General features: G+C 34.5%; 1 protein-coding gene across 2 annotated transcripts in view; it reads right to left on the minus strand.

The window, feature by feature from the left end:
* Positions 1-7,230: 7,230 nt before the first annotated feature.
* Positions 7,231-20,489, minus strand: part of LOC143075977 (uncharacterized) — a 32,742-nt gene continuing 19,483 nt past the window's right edge. The window contains exons 10-14 of one of the 2 annotated variants that reach the window (XM_076251590.1): positions 18,038-18,091; positions 9,911-10,027; positions 9,038-9,172; positions 8,135-8,272; positions 7,231-7,374 (exon numbers count right to left, since the gene is read on the minus strand). In XM_076251590.1, coding sequence (XP_076107705.1) covers positions 7,340-7,374; positions 8,135-8,272; positions 9,038-9,172; positions 9,911-10,027; positions 18,038-18,091 — 479 coding nt within the window. In that variant the 3' untranslated portion in view covers positions 7,231-7,339. Of the gene's footprint in view, positions 7,375-7,587; positions 7,787-8,134; positions 8,273-9,037; positions 9,173-9,910; positions 10,028-18,037; positions 18,092-20,489 lie in introns of those variants that run through there. The other variant, XM_076251589.1, reaches the window with a different exon arrangement.

The raw sequence follows: 20,489 nt of genomic DNA on the forward strand, positions 1-20,489 counted from the left end.
ACATTTAAATCATTACAAATCATGTCTTTACATCAGCGATGAACTGTTTTTATATATTTCCTATGTTATAAAGAAACTATGAACATTTCACCGTTCAAACTGTTCGTATCTGCGATTACACAATTTAATTCAAGACAGAACCCGACGTGTGCAAGAATAATCATCTATTTATTATTATAAAGAACATTAACCGCTTTATATATCTACGAACTGTTTATCCGTATTTTTAATGGACTTTAATTATCATTGAACACATTGTAAAATTGTATTTATATTTTTATTTTCAGTTTTTCACCTTTTTGATTGGTAGTAAAATAAAAGTCAGCTCCTGATTGATTTATCCTTACTTAAACCCATCTTGGTTACACTCACTGGTCCGGCCAGTACAATGAAAAAGCTACAACTTGCCTGTTGTTTTTCTTGTAAAACAAACGCTACTCTAAGACAGTCAGCAAACCAACAACGTTGAACATACATTGTCTACAATTAGTTGATTTACATTATGGATCCCAGTCACTAGGAACAGCAAGAAGTTCAGCCCCCGGAGGTAGATGTCACCAAAGAACCAGAAGAAAAACCGTAGTAAAAAACAAATCTAGATGAAAATGGCGAAACTAGGCAAGTGCGTGAACTTACCGAAAAAGGACAGGGAGCCTTTACAAAAAAAGGTGATAAGTTCTATCACGACTTAGAGGCCCTATGGTCAAACCTAGAATCTTGGTTAATAGAAACGGCCAAGCCTCCTAACGACCTCCAGCAGTTGTTAACAAGATAAAATTGTACAAGCCTGTACTAATTATCGCAGGCTCACAGACGAGTACTTGAAATTTCTCAAAAATACAAAAACATTAGACAGCCTTTAAGACATTAATACGTTCAAATTCTCAACGGATATCCGAATGTCTAAAATCGACCTAGCAATTGAAACTGTACACGAGCATCGCCTTACCTTGACAGAGGCTAAATCAACAAAAACGAGGACATCAAAGGGCAAGACCACCTCGCACAGTGAGAGCTCAAACGTCTCTGACATGTCGAGCCTAGCAAGGAGAAAGTGTGCCTAGGCAGAGTCCGCTAGATCAAAGATAGCCTTTGCCGAGCAAGAAGCTGCGCTCCTAAAGCAGGAGGCCGTTTTACAGGAACGAACCCTATACAGACAAACTGTAATCAAGGCCGAAATTGAACAAGAAGCCATCCGTGCAAACCAAGAGGCCACACGTAGAAAAGCCGAAGCGGAACAAGAGGCTACACGTAGAAAAGCCGAAATGGAACTTGAGGCTGTTCACCTTAAAGCTCGAATTGAACAGGAGGAAGAGCATATCAAAGCTAAAAAAGAACAGGAGGCCGTTCGCAGGAAAACTCAAATGGAACAGGAAGCTGCACGTGCGGTCCGAGAAAAAGCCGAACTTGAGGCCGCTAGGAACATTCTCGAAGCAAAAAGAGAAGCTGCAGCCGCAGAAGCCGAGGCCCGTATCCTGGAATACGACGGAAGCCAAGCAGTTAGCGATCTTCCTAACGAAAAGGAAGACCCGCTCCAGCGTGTGCAAAATTTCGTCAAAAAACTTCTGTATCAACTGCTATAAAGACGTAACAGGAACTCGCAAGATAAGACAAAGTCCTGGTATGCTTAAGCTGAGTCATGAAGCACCAGCGTTCGTGCCATCCATGGCACTGAACCTGCCGCCACAGGCACCTGCTGTCTTGCCTTCCGATACTAAGTCACCGGAAATTACCTTAATTCCAGATCTGGAAATAGTATCTGGCATACAAAAAGTAAGCCTTTCAGATGAGATCCCTGCTGAACACCAAAAACAGGGTGTTAGAGAAGCGATCTCTGTCTTACGCATAAAAAAAGATGTTATAGAAGAGATCCCTGCTTCAAACCAAAAACAAGGTGTAATAGAAGAGACCCCTGTTGCATACCAGCAACAAATTAATCTTACGTCAGAGATAACTAGATTTCTTCTACGCAAAGCCCTATTGTTCTCCCGGCTACTAAATTTTAATGACCAGGCAGAATCCTTCCATACATGGAAGTCCAGCTTTAAAACATTATAGACGAATTACAAGTTTCGGACTCGGAACAAAATAGACTGATTAAGTGGCTAGGATCAGTCTGATAAACATGCCATGAGTATAAGGGCATCAAAGCCAACAACCCTACAAGATGCCTACAGAGGTTATGGCAAAGATTGGATGAGCGATATGGTGCTCCAGAAATGTTGGAAGCCCCTCTCAGGAGTAAACTTGACAAATTCCCATCATTGACAAAAAAGGACAACGCACGTCTCTATGAACTGTCTGACATTCTATCAGAAATAGAATACCACAAGGACAACACCAAGCTGGGATGTCTGCTAGTTTATTTTGATTCACCGACCGGAATAAACCCTGTCATTGAAAAACTACCCCATGGACTTCAGGAAAAGTGGATTACAAGGGCGTCTAGATACAAATCTAACCACGACGTTGCCTTTCCTCCTTTTACAGAGTTATCTGCATTTATCAGTGAAATCAGTAGAATTAAAAACGATCCTGGATTCATTTTTGGGTCAAGAGTCACACCAAGCACAAAAGGTGCTGCGCCAAGGTTCACACCTCAGCCTGGAACGAACATCAACGTTCACAAGACAGCTGTCGAACAACGATCTAGAGAGACTGCACAGCAACAAAATCTGTGCATAATACACAATACCGAACATTCGCTAAATGAATGTGTGGGTTCAGAGCAAAAACTATAGAGGAACGCAAGGAACTGTTGAGGCAAAACAATCTTTGTTACAAATGCTGTGATTCGACTATGCACAGAAGTCGTGATTGCAATGCAAGTATCAGTTGCAATGAATGCGGAAGTAAACAACACACCACCGCATTACACACAAATCGAGTAAACCAACCTAGATCAGTCGACGGCGGGGAGCAACTTGAGTTAGCTAAAACCAAGCTAACCTCTGTTAGTTCTACTTACACAGATATCTCCAAAGACGGCAACAGTAGTAAATCTTGTGCCAAGAAACTTCCTGTGAATGTCTTTCACAGAAAGAATCAGGACAAAGTAATTCGCATGTATGCAATTATTGACGACCAAAGCAACCGGTCTCTCGTGGCTCCTGAATTCTTCAGCCTACTCAATGTACAGGCAGAAACGAAAGACTATTTGTTATCCACATGCTCCGGCAGCAAGGTTACTTACGGTAAACGAGGAAGCGGCTTTGTCGTGAAGTCTGTACACGACAATACTAGATTCAATCTGCCTGAACTGATTGAATGCGATAACATTCCCAATAATCGGAACGAAATTGCTACACCTGAGGATATATTGCAATATCAACACTTGCAAGAACTACAAAAACATATTCTCCCGATTGATGGAAAATGCAAAATCCTATTGCTCATTGGAAGAGACCTTATAGAGGCACATCATGTTCTAAATCAACGTCTAGGACCACCAAAGGCTCCATTTGCACAAACGTTAAAACTGGGTTGGATTATTGTTGGAGAAATACGCTCTGATAAGCAACATGTTCTCCTTGAACTCACTACAAAGGAAACAAATCCAACTTACAGTGTTGTGAAACCACAGACAAAGAAATTACCTGAGTGTAATAAAACCAACACCCAGTGAAATGAAATTCAAACTGAGTCGTTAAAACATCCCCTTTTACATGGGCAACCGAAAACAAAATCAGCGACTTCAATCGCCAGATTTGCAGAAGCCGAAAAGTTCACTTCGGAATCAACGCCACCAAAAGTGAATGCCGACAAAGAAAAGTACATCCAAAAACATTCAATTCCCAAGGAAAGCTTCAATTCGCTTTTGGATACGCAAGGACAAGAGGAAAGCAGAATAGACAATTCCAACTTAAGTGACAGAGAAAAGAAGCATAAAGAAATCGCAAAGGCTTCAACCGACACAGAAGTTATCATAACTAAGGAAGACGTCCGGAAAGCTATAAACCAACTCAATACTAAGAAAGCAGCAGACGAATATGATTTAGCCTCAGAACATTTGAAACACTCAGGGGAAAGCTTGCATGAAATACTACAAGAAACATTTAACCAAATTCTATTAGAGGAAAAAGTACCATCAACGTTTAAAACCGGAACAGTATCTCCGATTCTGAAGAAAGGAAAGGCATTCTATGAGGTAGAAAATTACCGTGGTATAACAGTCACATCAATTATTGGAAAAGTATTCGAATATATCATTTTGGATAAATCTAACTTAATGAAATCAGGTCAATCTCCTTTACAGTTTGGTTTTACACAAGGACTATCTCCAAACATGGCAGCCCTAATACTTTCGGAGGCATGCTCAGAGATCACAGGAAAACAAACCATCTTCGTCACAACACTCGACAGTCAAAAAGCATTTGATGTTGTAAGTCACGTAATACTGATGGACAGGCTATATCACTACGGACTAAATCTGAATTTGTGGAACATTATCGAGGAGCTATATAGCGGCGTAACATCAACAGTAAAATGGAAAGGAGAAACAAGTACAAGCTTTGAAATACACCAGGGCGTGCGACAAGGAGGTGTCCTATCTACTCACCTATATAAGGCCTACATAAACGAACTGCTTCTAGATCTGCAAAAACGAAATCTAGGTTCTCATATAGGCAACAATTATGTTGGATGTCCTACTTGCGCAGACGTAAAGATCCTGAAGATAGCGATGCTTTTAAAATGGGGAACAATGATTTAAATTGTACGGATCGTACAACCCACCTAGGGCTAACAAGATCAACAAAAGATGAAACCCGAATAAATGTAGATGATCGCATCAGTTTAGCCAGAAGAACATTATACTCGCTCATAAAGACTGGTGTACACGGCTCAAATGGTTTAAATCCTAAAACTTCATATAGGATCTATCAAGCATACGTCCTACCAAGGCTACTGTACGGGCTTGAAACTCTACATGTGAACTCTAAAGAAATGTCACTTCTTTCAAGCTTCCACCTCGATACCTTGAGAAAACTTCAGTCTCTTCCGAAAAGGACAGCATGTGCATCAGTATACCTACTTCTGGGAGCTCTACCGCTTATTGCTGAAATTCACAAAAGACAACTTAGCCTCCTATTTGGTGTTCTCAATAGCGACAATGAAAATATTAGATCACTAGCTATGCGTCAATATATGTCCGGAAGATCAACAAGCTTCTTCACTAAAACAGCAGAAATTTTAGAGATGTACAACCTACCTTTCTTTCTGGAATTATGCGAAAAGAAGTATTCAAAAATAGAATGGAAAAAACGGACAAAATCAGCAATAAACGGTCATTGGACTAACAAACTACGCCTAGAATGTGAAGAAAAATCAACTCTACAAAATTTAACAATTTCGAACTTAACAATAGGTGTCACACATCCTGTTTGGGCTAAAGTTTCTTCATCAGTCTCGGACATTAGAAAAGCAATTACAAAAAGCCGCATGTTAACGGGAACCTATATATTACAAGCTCATAGACACAGATTTAACCAGGCCAAGGTAGACCCGATTTGTCCAAACTGTAGAACTGAAAACGAAGACCTATGTCATGTGTTAACAACTTGTCCATTGTATATGAACATCAGGATAGCATTATATACTCCAATTAAGAACTTTATAGTGAGTATTATATCTGCATCAACATGGGCAACTCACTTCAGTAACCGTGAGGCAATATGTACACTTATAGTAGACTGTCAAAGCTTCGCAAATCTGAACATTATACCGAACAACCCAGAAATACTTGGAAAGATTGAAAATATGTCCAGAATATACTGCTATGAAATTCACAAAAAGAGACTATCAGCCGAGATATAACACTTCCCTGGGTTTCACAGCTCCCCATAAAGACACTAATGACAATATTTACTACCATGTGTCTATATATGATATATATCATAAATAGTAAAATAGTTGCCGTAATTAAAATACTTTAGTGTGATGTTTATGCATAAATATTTAGAACGTTAATATCTGCTTGCTTAACTATAATATACACCATATATACAAGCCTGAACGTGTGTACCGTGCAAGACTTTAAAATTTGAGTACAATGTAGAACTAACTCTTAAAACGCAAAAATATATCATTGCTTATTAACAAAGATATCAACATTAGAAAGAAAATAACCATCTGTAGCATCCTCTAAATGCATAGTATTTTGGCTTGCACTTCTTGGCTCCCATATGAATGAAGACCTTTTAATTCATTAACTCTATCCAGTGAATTCAACAGCCAAAATAGTTAATTGATTTTATTTAACTAGACATTACTTTTTTCACCGTATCTACATCCTGGATAACGGAGGAACAGAACCTGGATAATGAATGGGTAATCCGTGTATATAATATGTACATTTCTGTAAATAAATTTTGTGCATGTGCAACGTTCTGGTGGAGGATTTTATTACAATTTGGAATAACTTGTGGATATGTTAACATTTTTAAAAACTAATTCGTTAAGGAAACACAGCTAGCTGTGTGTGCTCCAACACTGGAGGGATTTACATAAAGAAGAAGAAGGCACCGGATGGTCTACTGTATGCCGTAAACGTAAAGGAAAGCGTCCGTCTCGCACGACGTCTTCGTTGGATTGCATATCCGTGTCGAAAGGAAATTCTTCAATTAGAACTACAGCCATGGAGTTGGATCTTAGATCGCCGCGATCTCGTCGGAAACACCGCCTTATCTAGAATAGAAGCTGTGAAATACCCAGCCTCCCCTTGGACTACTTCTAAGTGAACCATCGGACAGTTGTTATATATTTAGCATTTTATTTGTTTTTGATAATGGAATAGTGATGTCAAATAGACCTCAGACGGGAAGTTTTATACAGGAAAGTGTAGGAATCCGTGTTACTTTCCCCTCTCTTCTGAGAGACGAAAACTGATCAGCAGGCCGTGTGCGCAACTGCAAGGAACATTCAGCGGACATGTTGTCCAAAGGAACAATTCGTGGCTAACCACAGCATGAGTTACATTTACATCATTACAAATCGTGTCTTTACATCAGCGATGATCTGTTTTTATATATTTCCTATGTTATAAACTATGAACATTTCACCGTTCAAACTGTTCGTATCTGCGATTACACAATTTAATTCAAGACAGAACCCGACGTGTGCAAGAATAATCATCTATTTATTATTATAAAGAACTTTAACCGCTTTATATATCTACGAACTGTTTATCCGTATTTTTAATGGACTTTAATTATCATTGAACACATTGTCAAATTGTATTTATATTTTTATTTTCAGTTTTTCACCTTTTGGATTGGTAGTAGAATAAAAGTCAGCTCCTGATTGTTTTATCCTTACTTAAACACAGTCATCTTGGTTACACTCACACGTCCGGGAAGAATGGTGGTGTTGTACTGACTGAAATATATATTTAGTCTTTATTTTAATGCATTTTGATATTCTGCATAAATAGTTCTCCCTATCTTTTTTTGTTGTTATATCACTTGATCCTTTAACAACATGTATTTTTGTTTTTATCTTAAGATTTTAATTGTAAAGAAATAAAAGAAAATTTGACAGACGATATGCAACTTACGCACATAAAAAGCAGTATCTGTATTTGTAGTTTTATATTTTAGACTTGATTCCTTTCAAATGTAGACCAAATGATGAAAGTCTTCATAAACTTATGCGCTCCAGGTAATAATGTCTAAAGCGATAAAACGTTGAAATTGGCTGACATTGTCCAAATGGAAATTCAACTCATGAACTGACGCTAATATCATCATGGAAATAGTGAACAATGCAATTTCCCATAGTTCTTTAGGTTCTGAAACGGCCAATTGTTAAAAATACATGCAAGCACATAATTATTTTGATCATTTAATTTCACCATTTGGAGAAAACATTTATCATGTGCTAAAATACGGTAATAACTTGAATAATTATACATTTTCTGAGGTCAACTAATTTAACAAAATTAATGGCATCTAGTGTACGTATAACTCAATGAAAATTCACAAAACTAAAAAAAAAAGAAGTAAGATCATCATATTTATATATTTAATACTCTGACTGTTCGATGAATTTTGAAGGAGGTACGCGTCGGCATCCCTAATTATAACAGAACAATTAGTGTGCCCTGAAATGAGTAAAACTATAATTATTATAATATTACCTGCTATTTTGCAAAGTCCACAAAACCGTTGACAATTGTCGTCTCTAAAGAGCCTGTATAATGGGTTTGTGCAGAGATCGGCATCATACTCCCTACAGTTAGATATTTTGTCGGCGCATGATGGTGGTGGTGTACTGACTGAAATATATATTAAGTCCTTATTATAAACATTTGGATATATTGCATAAATAGTTTACCCTATCTTTATTTTTTGTTAGATAACTTGATCCTTTAACAACATGTATTTTTGTTTTTATCTAAAGATTTTATTTCTTGAGAAATAAAAGAACATTTGACTTAAGACAGACGAAATGAAACTTGCGCACATAAAACGCAGTATCTGGATTTGTAGATTTTATATTTCAGACTTGATTCCTTTCAAATGTGGATTAAATGATGAAAGTCGACAGAATCTAATGCGACATGGGTAATAATTTCTAAAGCTATAAAACGTTGAAATTGGCTGACATTGTCCAAATGAAAATTTAACTCATGAAGTGATGCTAATTTCGTCATGGAAATACTGAACACTGCAATTACCCATAGTCCTTTAGGTTCTGAAACTGAGAATTGTTAAAAATACATGCATGCACATAATTATATTGGTCATTTAATTTCACAATTAGGAATGAACATTTATCATGGGCTAAAATACGGTAATAATTTGAATAATTAGACATTTTCTGAAGTCATCTAATTTAACAAAATTAATGGCATATAATGTGTTTATAACTCAAAAATAAATTAAAATACACATAATAAAAACTAAGATCATCATATTTTCATATTTGATATTCTGACTTTTCGAGAAATACTTGAGGAAGTACTCGGCGGCATCCCTAATTATAACAGAACAATTAGTGTGCCCTAAAATGAGTAAAACTTTAATTATTATAATATTACCTGCTATTTTGCAAAGTCCACAAAACAGTTGACAATTGTCCTCTTTAAAGAGCCTGTATAATGGGTTTGTGCAAAGATCTGCATCATACTCATTACAGTTAGATATTTTGTCGGCGCATGATGGTGGTGTACTGACTGAAATATATATTAAGTTCTTATTATAATACATTTGGATATATTGCAGACATAATTATCCTTTTCTCTTTATTTTGTTTTGTTACTTGATCCTTTAACAACATGATTTTTTTTATCTTAAGATTTTATTTCTTGAAAAAGAAATAGAAGATTTGACTTAAGACAAACGAAAAGAAACCAGACAACCAGTGAATAGATGACAAAAACACCGGCACAGTCAAGATAGACGATACTAAACAAACCCGAAAAAAATCATATTCGCGGTTACTGAAAGCAAGATCAAAGTATATACTACTTTCTTCAATCATGCCGTCTTATATCCTTATATCTTAAGAAGAAAATCCTTTAAAATGCTCAAAATAAAATCGACACAATTTCGACACAGAAAAAGTAAAAGAAACATGCGAGTCTTGATTCAAACTTCGAATTAGGGAACTGATGTTCTTAAATATAAGTCACTATAATTGAGCAACACGCTTAATTGTAACCTTGTATTGATTATGAATTCTTTTGAGCTTTAAAAAAACCCAAGAATGCATTCATAGTCATAATTTTAATACAATATTATCAAAACAGAAGTGTGCCTTCCATAAAAATCGACAAGGAGTGTAATTTGTTGACCTTCAACCAAATTCGTTGCTTGCGTTTTGTCGGTTTTCTTTCCTTGTTTTAATGTAATACGCCCAACCATTTGTACTGTCTTGATATTTCTATTGCTAATCAAAACTGATAACTTACCAATACAAAAACCACAATACATCCTGCATCTTACATTTGCCCAAGAATGGTAACTACTATTGGCTGGACAAATCCTTTCTTTCGGATACGGGCGACAGTTTATCAAATCTTTACAGTCTAAATAACGGAAACAGGGTTTAAAGTAATTGCAAGAATAAATCTAGAAGTGGGCTGTATTTCAATCAGACGGCAACCCGACAATTACAATAATAATAACAAAAAAACACTTCGAGCAGGGCAACCTACAGGTTGCACTTTGTAAATACAGCTGTTTCTCAAACCACGCCTCTTTTGGGGAGATATATAATATTCATAGATAATTAATTTTGTTTACGTACTGGTTCCCAGATATGCCATAATGATCTCTATGTGTTATCTCGTAGAGACATATCTTGGGAATGTTACCAGTAAATATACATATGCATAGCAATGAAAAGGAAATCTGTGGAAATCCTTAAGTCAAGGTAGGAGTAGTATAGAATTTTATGTAAGTTTAAACTCTTAGAAGTTCGGGGCATATGCCGCACAGCCCTATATTTTGACCTTTGAAAAAAATAGAAGTGCATATGAACTTTCCATTCCAGGATATGGTTTTTTTCAAAACTTCATATTAAAAGTGGTAGTTTTAGCCGTGACAGGAGTTCCCATGGGAAATTGCATTGTTGATATTTACAGAAATGCAACCTTGTTGTCTGCTCTTTGGTTGGGTTATTGTCTCTTTGACATATTCCACATTTCCATTCTCATTTTTATACTATATTGAGTAAAACAAGATAACATACAGAATTTAACCAAATCTGGTTTATCTCCGAGATTTTAATGAAATTAACTCAAATATGAAGTTTTATAAATAGTTCATGATGATTGAGAAAATCCTTGCCCTTAACTATGATGACTTATTTAGCATAAATTCACAGTTTACAGTATGCATAGTTTACTTAAAGCCCTGAATGCAAAATAAATTCATAATGTATGGATATTAGTAATTTGAATTGTTGAAAAGTGCTTATATTTACTCTTCACAGTCTTTGAAACTCATAGATCCTTCCTGAATATTATTGTAGGGGTGTTTTTTCTGTCGATAACCCAAAAGTAAGCCCTAACATCTAAATGTGCTTTTTTGTGACCGCGAAATAAAAAATACAAGCTAGAAATACACAAATACATCAAGAAAACTTACAATAGTGTGTTCTATCCCCAATATTCCATATTGCTAGAAACAGCAGAATAATTTAGGAAATTTTAGGCCCCAGAGGCAAAACACAGAGAAAAATGCCTGCCCCTTGGGTCATTAAACAAATAATTTAACTTGTAAATGCTATGACTTTATCATTTTAAAAGGTCTTGTGTATAGAAACCAATGACTGTGCTTAGAAGTAATGCAAAAATCAGATGTTAGCAGTCATTTCTATAAAACTTTTAGTAAAGTCATACATCAGACTGGTATCTCCATACATATTTATAACTTTTGACAATACTACTTTGTTTAAACACTTCTAGTTTAAATATTAGCTAAATAATGTTATATATATGGTAAGAGATGATTCTGTTGTGACAAGATTTCTAAACTGACCATTTGAGGCAGTAACTTTGAACTTTCATTGACAAATAGGCATACAGTAAGATGTGGACTGGAGAAAGAGGCATGATTGGGTAATTTATATTATCTTGAATGTTGGAATGATTAGCTGCTAAACATTACATTAATAGTGTTCTGAAATGCTTTCAATTTGTCATCAAAATAGTTTCAAACAGGTTCTAGACATTTCATGTCAGAAAACATGCACATAGGGGAAGCTGGCGATCATTTTAAAAAGTCTTGTTTTCAAATTCTTTAAAAAAATGATACAGGGATTGGGGTATAACATGTACTGTACAAGATAACTAAGAGTATATGCAGTGATTTCTTAAAGGCTATAATTCTGATAAATAAGTATTGTTGTGAGAAAAAAGTGTTTTAAGAGAGTTTTCTATTGGAATAAATGTGAGTATAGGTTGCACTTTGTAAATACAGCTGTTTCTCACACCACGCCTCTTGTGGGGAGATATATAATATTCATAGATAATCAATTTTGTTTACGTACTGGTTTCCAGATATGATCTCTATGTTTAATCTCGTAGAGACATATCTTGAGAATGTTACCAGTAAATATACATATTCATAGCGACAGAATTGAAATCTGTGGAAATCCTTAACTCAAGGTAGGAGTAGTATAGAATTTCAATGTATGTTTAAACTCTTAGAAGTTCGGGGCATATACACGTTGAAAATATGCCGCACAGCCCTATATTTTGACCTTTGAAAAAAATAGTAGTGCGTATAAACTTTCCATTTTAGGATATAATTTTTTTTCAAATTATAGTGGTACAATTTTAGCCGTGAAAGGAGTCCCTTTGGGAAATTGCATTGTTGATATTTATAGAAATGAAACCTACAGTACTCAAAAAGAGACGGGTGCCTATACACTATGTCAATCTCAGGATGATCCCGAGTCTGTATAAACTGTAATTTAAAAAATTGGATAGACATTTGTAAAAGTTGAGATTACGTACATTAAATCAAAGATCTGCCGTTATCAATAAATTATCGAAATTATCGACAAAAAAAGCCCCCAAAAAAAGAATATGAAATAAGACAACCTCGAGTAAGGTTCAGGCACATAGTCTGGTAGATACCCTACTAAACACATTATCAGTTCAGAACTGTGGTGGGGATTAACTTAGATTTTTTATATAGATCTGAACCCTCCCCTTATTTATATTTTCTTAATGTTTACATGAAATGAAATATGTTTATTTTTTATTTTTGATCGTTTGCTCTTCTTTGGGTGGTAAATATTTCATGCATATTCATGTTGAGTAAAGATAAACAATTGATCCAATTGGTAGGTACTGCAAAATTAATTGACGGAGATGAAAAAGTGAAAAACAGAGCAAGTTGGATACAGACAGAAACTTTGCATGGCAACATATCACATGCAGACAACTAATAGTTATCAAAAGTACCAGGATTATAATTTTATACGCCAGACGCGCGTTTCGTCTACATAAGACTCATCAGTGACGCTCAGATCAAAATAGTTAAAAAAAACTAAACAAGTTATGAAATTAAAAGAAGATTTGGCATGAATAACAATGAGACAACTCTCCACAAGAGACCAAATGACACAGAAATTAACAACTATAGGTCACCGTACGGCCTTCAACAATGAGCAAAGCCCATACCAATTAGTCAGCTATAAAAGGCTCCGAAATGACAAATGTAAAACAATTAAAACGAGAAAACTAACGGCCTAATTTTTGAACAAAATATGAACGAAAAACAAATGTGTAACACATCAACAAACGACAACCACTGAATTACAGTCTCCTGACTTGTGACAAGCACATGCATACAGAATGTTGCGGGGTTAAACATGTAAGCGGGATCCCAACCCTCCCCCTAACCTGGGACAGTGGTGTAACAGTACAACATAAGAACGAACAATACAAATCAGTTGAAAAAGGCTTAACTCATCAGATGGATACAAACACTAATACTACACAGAGTAGACGTGGTCGAGTACTTGCATATCCCAACAACAAAAAGACACTAAGTACTGATCTGGGAGTACTCGCATTTACTGACAGCTATTTCAAAGACACTAACAACTAATTAAAAAAGCATGCATATAAGACTAAATTATTAATCCGTACACATCCAACATCCAATGGATTTAGTGTAAAGACGTCATAAACTGTCAGAGAAAAACATGACCTTGTGCAATGCAAAGTTACAGGTATCGACAGATTGTAGATCCATGAATGTGTATATGTATATATCAATAATACTTAGTTTGCTTTTAATCTACTAATAACAAAATCAATATTAAAACCAATAAAACAATATTCAATGATCAAATTACAGTGTTGAAGAAGTTTATTTATAGGATCGATAAGTTTACCAGGATCGTTTCTTAATTTCCGGGCACGGTAAACAACATTTCTGTAATAATGAGGATGTGCTATCCCGTTTGAAATAAGTTTTCTACAGGTACAACCAAACTTCAAAACCAAATCTTTATATCTATGGAAGAATTAAGTAAAGGTTCTAAGTAATTTGTGGTAACGAATTCCCTGGCTTAATAATTTACCAGTAATACATATAGATAACGTTCGTTAAAATCAAAAACGGCACAACAGACCCGGGCATAGCGAACGAGTTGTGAAATATAAACACCGTAAGATGGTGCCAAAGGAACATCATCATCCAAAAAGGGAGAATTAACAGTAGGGAACGAAAAATCGTACCTTTTGTCGTAAATTTTAGTGTGGAGTTTCCCGTGTAAAACCGAAATATCTTAATCTAGGAAAGGACAGTTATTACTGTTTAAATTTGATTTATTTAAAGTAAGTTCCTTTGAGTAAATTTCGGCAGTATATTTAGAAAATTCTTGATTATTTAACGAAAAAATAACATCAAGATAACGGTAAGTGTTGTTGAATTTGTCAATTAAATGCAATTTAGATGGGTCTTTACTGAGTTTGGTCATAAACTGTGATTCATAACAGTACAAAAACAAGTCTGCCTTTAAAGGGGCGGAAATTAATGCACATTGGAATACCTACAACATGTTGATAAACTTTGTTGCCGAAACGACCATCTAATTAAATAGGAAAACTTTTGTTTAATAAGATTGTGTGGAAGTGTAACGAAAGAGTAAAAAAGTCAAAACTGTCAACAGAATCAAAAGAACCACCAAAAGCACGTAGTTTATCTAAAACATCCAAGATTTTTTTACTCTCCAAAAATAGTTAATTCCACTATGTTAATATATATTTTATTACAATAGATTATGATAAGCTCTTAGTAGTCAAGGAACTTGTTAAAAACACCGAAAGATTAGTTGTAGAACACTAGAGGGCGAGATGAAACGATATTTTATTGTTTTTTGTGTAGTTTAAGTAACCAATACAAAGTAGGGTCCTTCAAATGTTCAGAAGAAGACTCCAGCTTTGATGTGGTTATATGTTTGTTTACTATATCACTCTCTGTGGAGCGCACGGACTTGAATGTAGATGAATTAAAAATTTCATTCTTAAGAACGTCCGTGTAGTATTTATGGCAAACCATCACCACTGTGTTGGCTGCTTCGTCTGCCGGTTCAAACACAAACCGCTTTGAAAGTTCTTGAAGTTTATTACTTATTCTGGAAATAGGCGTATTATGTACTATTTTATTTATTTCTGAATCATTTTCAAAATATGATATTCTATTATCTACAGCAAAGGTTATTTCACATTCATATGATGGTCCTTTTGATTCTGTTGACAGTTGTGACTTTTCAACTCTTTACACTACACTTCCAAATAATCTTATCAAACAATAGGATTCCTGTTTAATAAAATGCCCGTTTGGTAAATCTAAATGCAAATATATATTGGTAAATCTGAATGCAAATATATTTTGCTGCAACTCATTTAAAGCCTTCTTCTCTAATGAAATTCAACAACCCTTAGCGTTATCTTGATGATTGTTTCGTTAAATAATCAAGAATTGTGTAAATAAACTGCAGAAAAATACCCAATGGCACTTACTCCAAATAAATCAAATATAAACGGTAATACAGTCCTTGTATGGTGTAAACTTCCCACTAACACCATACACCATTACACCATACACCTTGTACCATTACACCATACACGTTGCACCTTTGCACCATACACCTTACACATTACACCATACACCATTCCCCATTCTATCTACACGATCCGAAATTACCCGTAATGCAATTAAATTTCAAATATTAAGATTATTATTATTGTTTACGTTTCCAATTTGAAAAATTAAAATAAAAAGCACTTCGTTTTCAACCAATGAAATGTCGTACACCGTTCATTCACACCATTCCCAATCGCACGTTACACAATCACACCATTCCTCATACACCATTACACCATACACCATACACCTTACACTATTGCACCATATGCCATACACCATTACACCATACACGTTTTTTTTGTTTACACCAACCAAGGGCTGTAACTGCCTTTCCTATATTTAGATATTTCAGTTTTACACAGGCACTATACACTAAAATTGACGACAAAAGGGACGATTTTTCGGTATTTATAGTTTAGTTTCCTTTTGTGGACGGTGTTATGCCTTTGGCACTATCTTACGGTGTTTCTATATCACAACTCGTTCGTTATGACCGTGTATGTCGTGAAGTTTTGGATTTCAATAAAACGTAATCTATGTATTTTTGGTGAATTATTATTTTGCGGATTTTGTTACCACAAATTACTCAAAACCGTTACTAAATTTTAGATACAAAGCTTTGGTTTGAAAGTGTGGTTGTACATGTAAAAAACTTATTGCAAACGGGAAAGCACATCCTCATTTTACAGAGAAGTAGTTTACCAAGCCCGGAAATTTAAAAACGATGCGGGTAAACTAACCTATTCTTTAACTAAACTTATTCTAAAATGTTATCAATTCAACACTGTAATTATATCTTTGAATATTTGTTTTATTAGTACTAATATTGCTTTTGTTATCAGTAAATAAAATTAAGACTAAATATTTTTTTTATATACATATGCATATTCATGCCTCTACAATGCTTACAATTTTTCGATACCTGTATCTTGGCATTGTACAAGGTCATGTTTTTCTTTGACTGTTCATGACGTCTTTATAAGAAATCCACTGGATGCTGGATGTGTGCTGATTGATATTTAAGTCTTAGATGCATGATTTTTTAATAACTTGTTATTGGCTTCATGATCTTTTTAATAACTTGTTATTGGCTTTCAACTAGTTATCAGTAACTGTGCGTACTCTTAGATCTGTACTAAGTGTCTTTTTTTGGCAGGGATGTATAAGTACCCGTCCACGTCCACTCTGTGTTTTATTTAGATGTATTACTATTTGTATCAATCTGATGAGATAAGCCTTTTTCAACTAGTTTTTATATTTGTGATGTTGTACTGTTACACCACTGTCCCAGGTTAGGGTATGGATTGGCGCCTTCAAACGAATTTAACCCCGTCACATTTTGAAATGCCTGTCCCAAGTCAGGAGCCTGTAATTCATTGGTTGTCGTTTGTTGCTGTGTAACATATTTGTTTTTCGTTCATTATTTTGTACATAAATTAGGCCGTTAGTTTCCTGGATTGAATGGTTTAACATGTGTCTTTTCGGGGACTTGTATAGCTGACTATGCGGAATGAGATTTGTTCATTGTTGAAGGCCGTACGTTGTTGAAAATTCCTGTGTCATTTGGGTCTCTTGTTGAGAGTTGTCTCATTGGCATTCAAACGACATCTCATTTCTTATATTTACCAGACTAAAATATCGTTGGTCTATAAATACGAATACAAAGAGTGATGGGTTTATGTCAATGAAACAGCAACCAATTGACAACAATAAGACAAATATACTAGAGGTAAACATACAGAATACATCGAGAGATAGATGTTCAAATTCCGACCGGACACGGCTGCCTATTTATACATTCGTGCAAACTATCAAACTTCCGGGATCCAGTACGCTCGAATATGCAATTAAGGTATGCTGAATTTTTCAGCACAAGACAGGATAAGGTATGGTTTTGACATGAAATGACTGCCACTGTATTTGAACTTAAATCACGGTAGTCATTAAATATGCTTGAAATTGCTGAATTTAGCATAGAAGGCAAAGGGGCTATGAATTAGTGGATGTAGTCATGTCAGGTTTGAAATTTTTTGTCGGATATTCGTACTTTTTGGGTTTTCACCTACGATGCAGGATAAATTATTTAAGAGGATTATATATTTCTTTTCTTACGATTTGAGACCCAAATTATGCCAATGCTAAATATATACATTAAATATATCGAAAAGGAGTTTCCTAACCTATCAATATTTTTAACTTATGTTGTTCCTTAAATAATATTCTTCTGATTTATAGTATCAAGTTTAAATTCAACAATTTTTAATTTCACCTGACTGCATACTTAAAAGAAATTCCATTTCTGTTTTAATTATATTATTTTCTTCTGATTTAAAGTATCAAGTTTAAATTCAACATTTTTTAATTTCATCTGACTTCATACTTAAAAGAATGTCCATTTCTGTTTTAATTATATTTCTACCAACCGTTATGATTGTAATCTGTAAAATGACCAGGTGTTGATGTGTCAGGTGTAAATCCTAAAAAATAACAGGTAGAAATAAGCCATTAATACAATAACAGTCATATTGTCTTTAGAATGGTGACACATTTGAATGACGTTTATATTATAATATTAAACGCAATGAAACACAAAAATAATAACCAACAGTTTTCAAAATGAAATTCATTTTTTTATGATCTTCGAAAACAAGTTTTTGTTAAGAATTTTCTAAATAAACTGCAGAAATATAAAAGTTTTTGTTAAGAATTTTCTAAATAAAATATACCCAATGGCACCTACTCCAAATAAATCAAATGTACACGGTAATAACTGTCCTTTCCTATATTTAGATATTTCAGTTTTACAAAGGCACTATACACTAAAATTTATAACAAAAAGGACGATTTTTCGCTATTTATAGTTTAGTTTCCTTTTGTGGACATGGTTATTCCTTTGGCACCATCTTACGGTGTTTCTATATCACAACTCGTTCGTTATGACCGTGTATGTCGTGACGTTTTGGATTTCAATAAAACGTAATCTATGTATTACTGGTGAATTATTATTTCGCAGATTTTGTTACCACAAATTACTCAAAACCGTTACTCAATTCTAGATACAAAGCTTTGGTTTGAAAGTGTGGTTGTACATATAGAAAACTTTTTGCAAACGGGAAAGCACATCCTCATTTTACGGAGATGTTGTTTACCGAGTCCGGAAATTTAAAAACAAACAGGGTAAACTTATCGATCCTTTAACTTAACTTATTCTAAAATGTAATCAATTCAACACTGTAATTACATGAATTATATCATTGAATATTTTTTTTATTGGTACTTATATTGCTTTTATTATCATTAAATAAAATAAAGACTAAATATTATTTTTTATATACATATGCATATTCATGCCTATACAATGCTTACAATTTGTCGGTACCTGTATCTTGGCATTGTACAAGGTCATGTTTTTCTTTGACTGTTCATGACGTCTTTATAAGAAATCCACTAGATGCTGGATGTGTGCTGATTGATATTTAAGTCTTAGATGTATGATTTTTTTAATAACTTGTTATTGGCTTTCAACTAGTTATCAGTAACTGTGAGTACTCTTAGATCTGTACTTATTGTCTTTTTTTGCATGGATGTATAAGTACCCGTCCACGTCCACTCTGGACAGCGACCCATTGACAACAATAATACAAATATACTAGAGGTAAACATACCGAATACATCGAGAGATAGATGTTCCAAATCCGACAGGACACGGTTGCCTATTTATACATTCATGCAAACTATCAAACTCCTGGGAACCAGTACGCTCTCATATGCAATTAAAGGTGTGTTGAATCTTTCAGCACAAGTCAGGATAAGGTATAGGTTTGACATGAAATGACTGCCACTGTATTTGAACTTAAAACACAGTAGCCATTAATGCTTGAAATTGCTGAATTTAGCATGGAAGGCACAGGGCTATGAATTAGTGGTTTATAACTTAAGGATGTAGTCATGTCAAGTTGGAATCTTTTGTTGGATATTCGTACTTTTCGGGTTTTTTCCTACGATGCAGGATAAATTATTTAAGAGGACTATATATTTCTTTTCTTACGATTGAGACCAAAATTATGCCAATGCTAAATAAAAACATTGAATATTTCGAAAAGGAGTTCCATAACCTATTAATATTTTTAACTTATTTTGTTCCTTAAATAGTGTTCTTCTGATTTATAGTATCAAGTTTAAATTCAACATTTTTTTAATTTCACCTGACTGCATACTTAAAAGAATGTCCATTTCTGTTTTAATTATATTTTTATTTACCGTTATGATTGTAAAGTTTAAAAGATTTGCCAGGTGTTGATGTGTCTGGTGTAAATCCTTAAAAATTAACGGTAGAAATAAGCTATAAATACAATAACAGTCAAATTGTCTTCCAAATAGTGACAGATTTGGTTGACGTTTATATTATAATAACAAACAGTTTTCAAAATTAAATCACCTTTTTTATAATCTTCGAAAACAAGTTTTTGTTAAGGAAGGTGAAATATGAGTGTTACATTGTACAAATGACAACTGATAATGCTTTATTCGTCGTCGACATTATTCCGTGCTCATCTACTTATCAAACAATAGGATGATTGGTTCAGTAGTGCTTTTATCAGACTATATCAGGATATGGGTATTTCATCGAATCTTAACAGAAAGTTGTGAAAATATTAGAAAAAAAAAAAACGACACGGATAAAAATAATGAACAATGTCAAAATGTTCGGGCTATAATTAAATCTAGATCTGTATTTGTGTAACATGTGTAAGTTGATGCAAGCTTACGATCTGTATTGTGTCTTATACTATTAGAGGCAAATAATCTTTAACGACTATACTATATTAATGTGCAAACACGTTTATTATGAGCTATGAAAGTCAAGTAGGACGT

Source organism: Mytilus galloprovincialis, chromosome 5 (assembly GCF_965363235.1).
Source record: "Mytilus galloprovincialis chromosome 5, xbMytGall1.hap1.1, whole genome shotgun sequence".
Classification (NCBI taxonomy): Eukaryota; Metazoa; Mollusca; class Bivalvia; order Mytilida; family Mytilidae; genus Mytilus; species Mytilus galloprovincialis.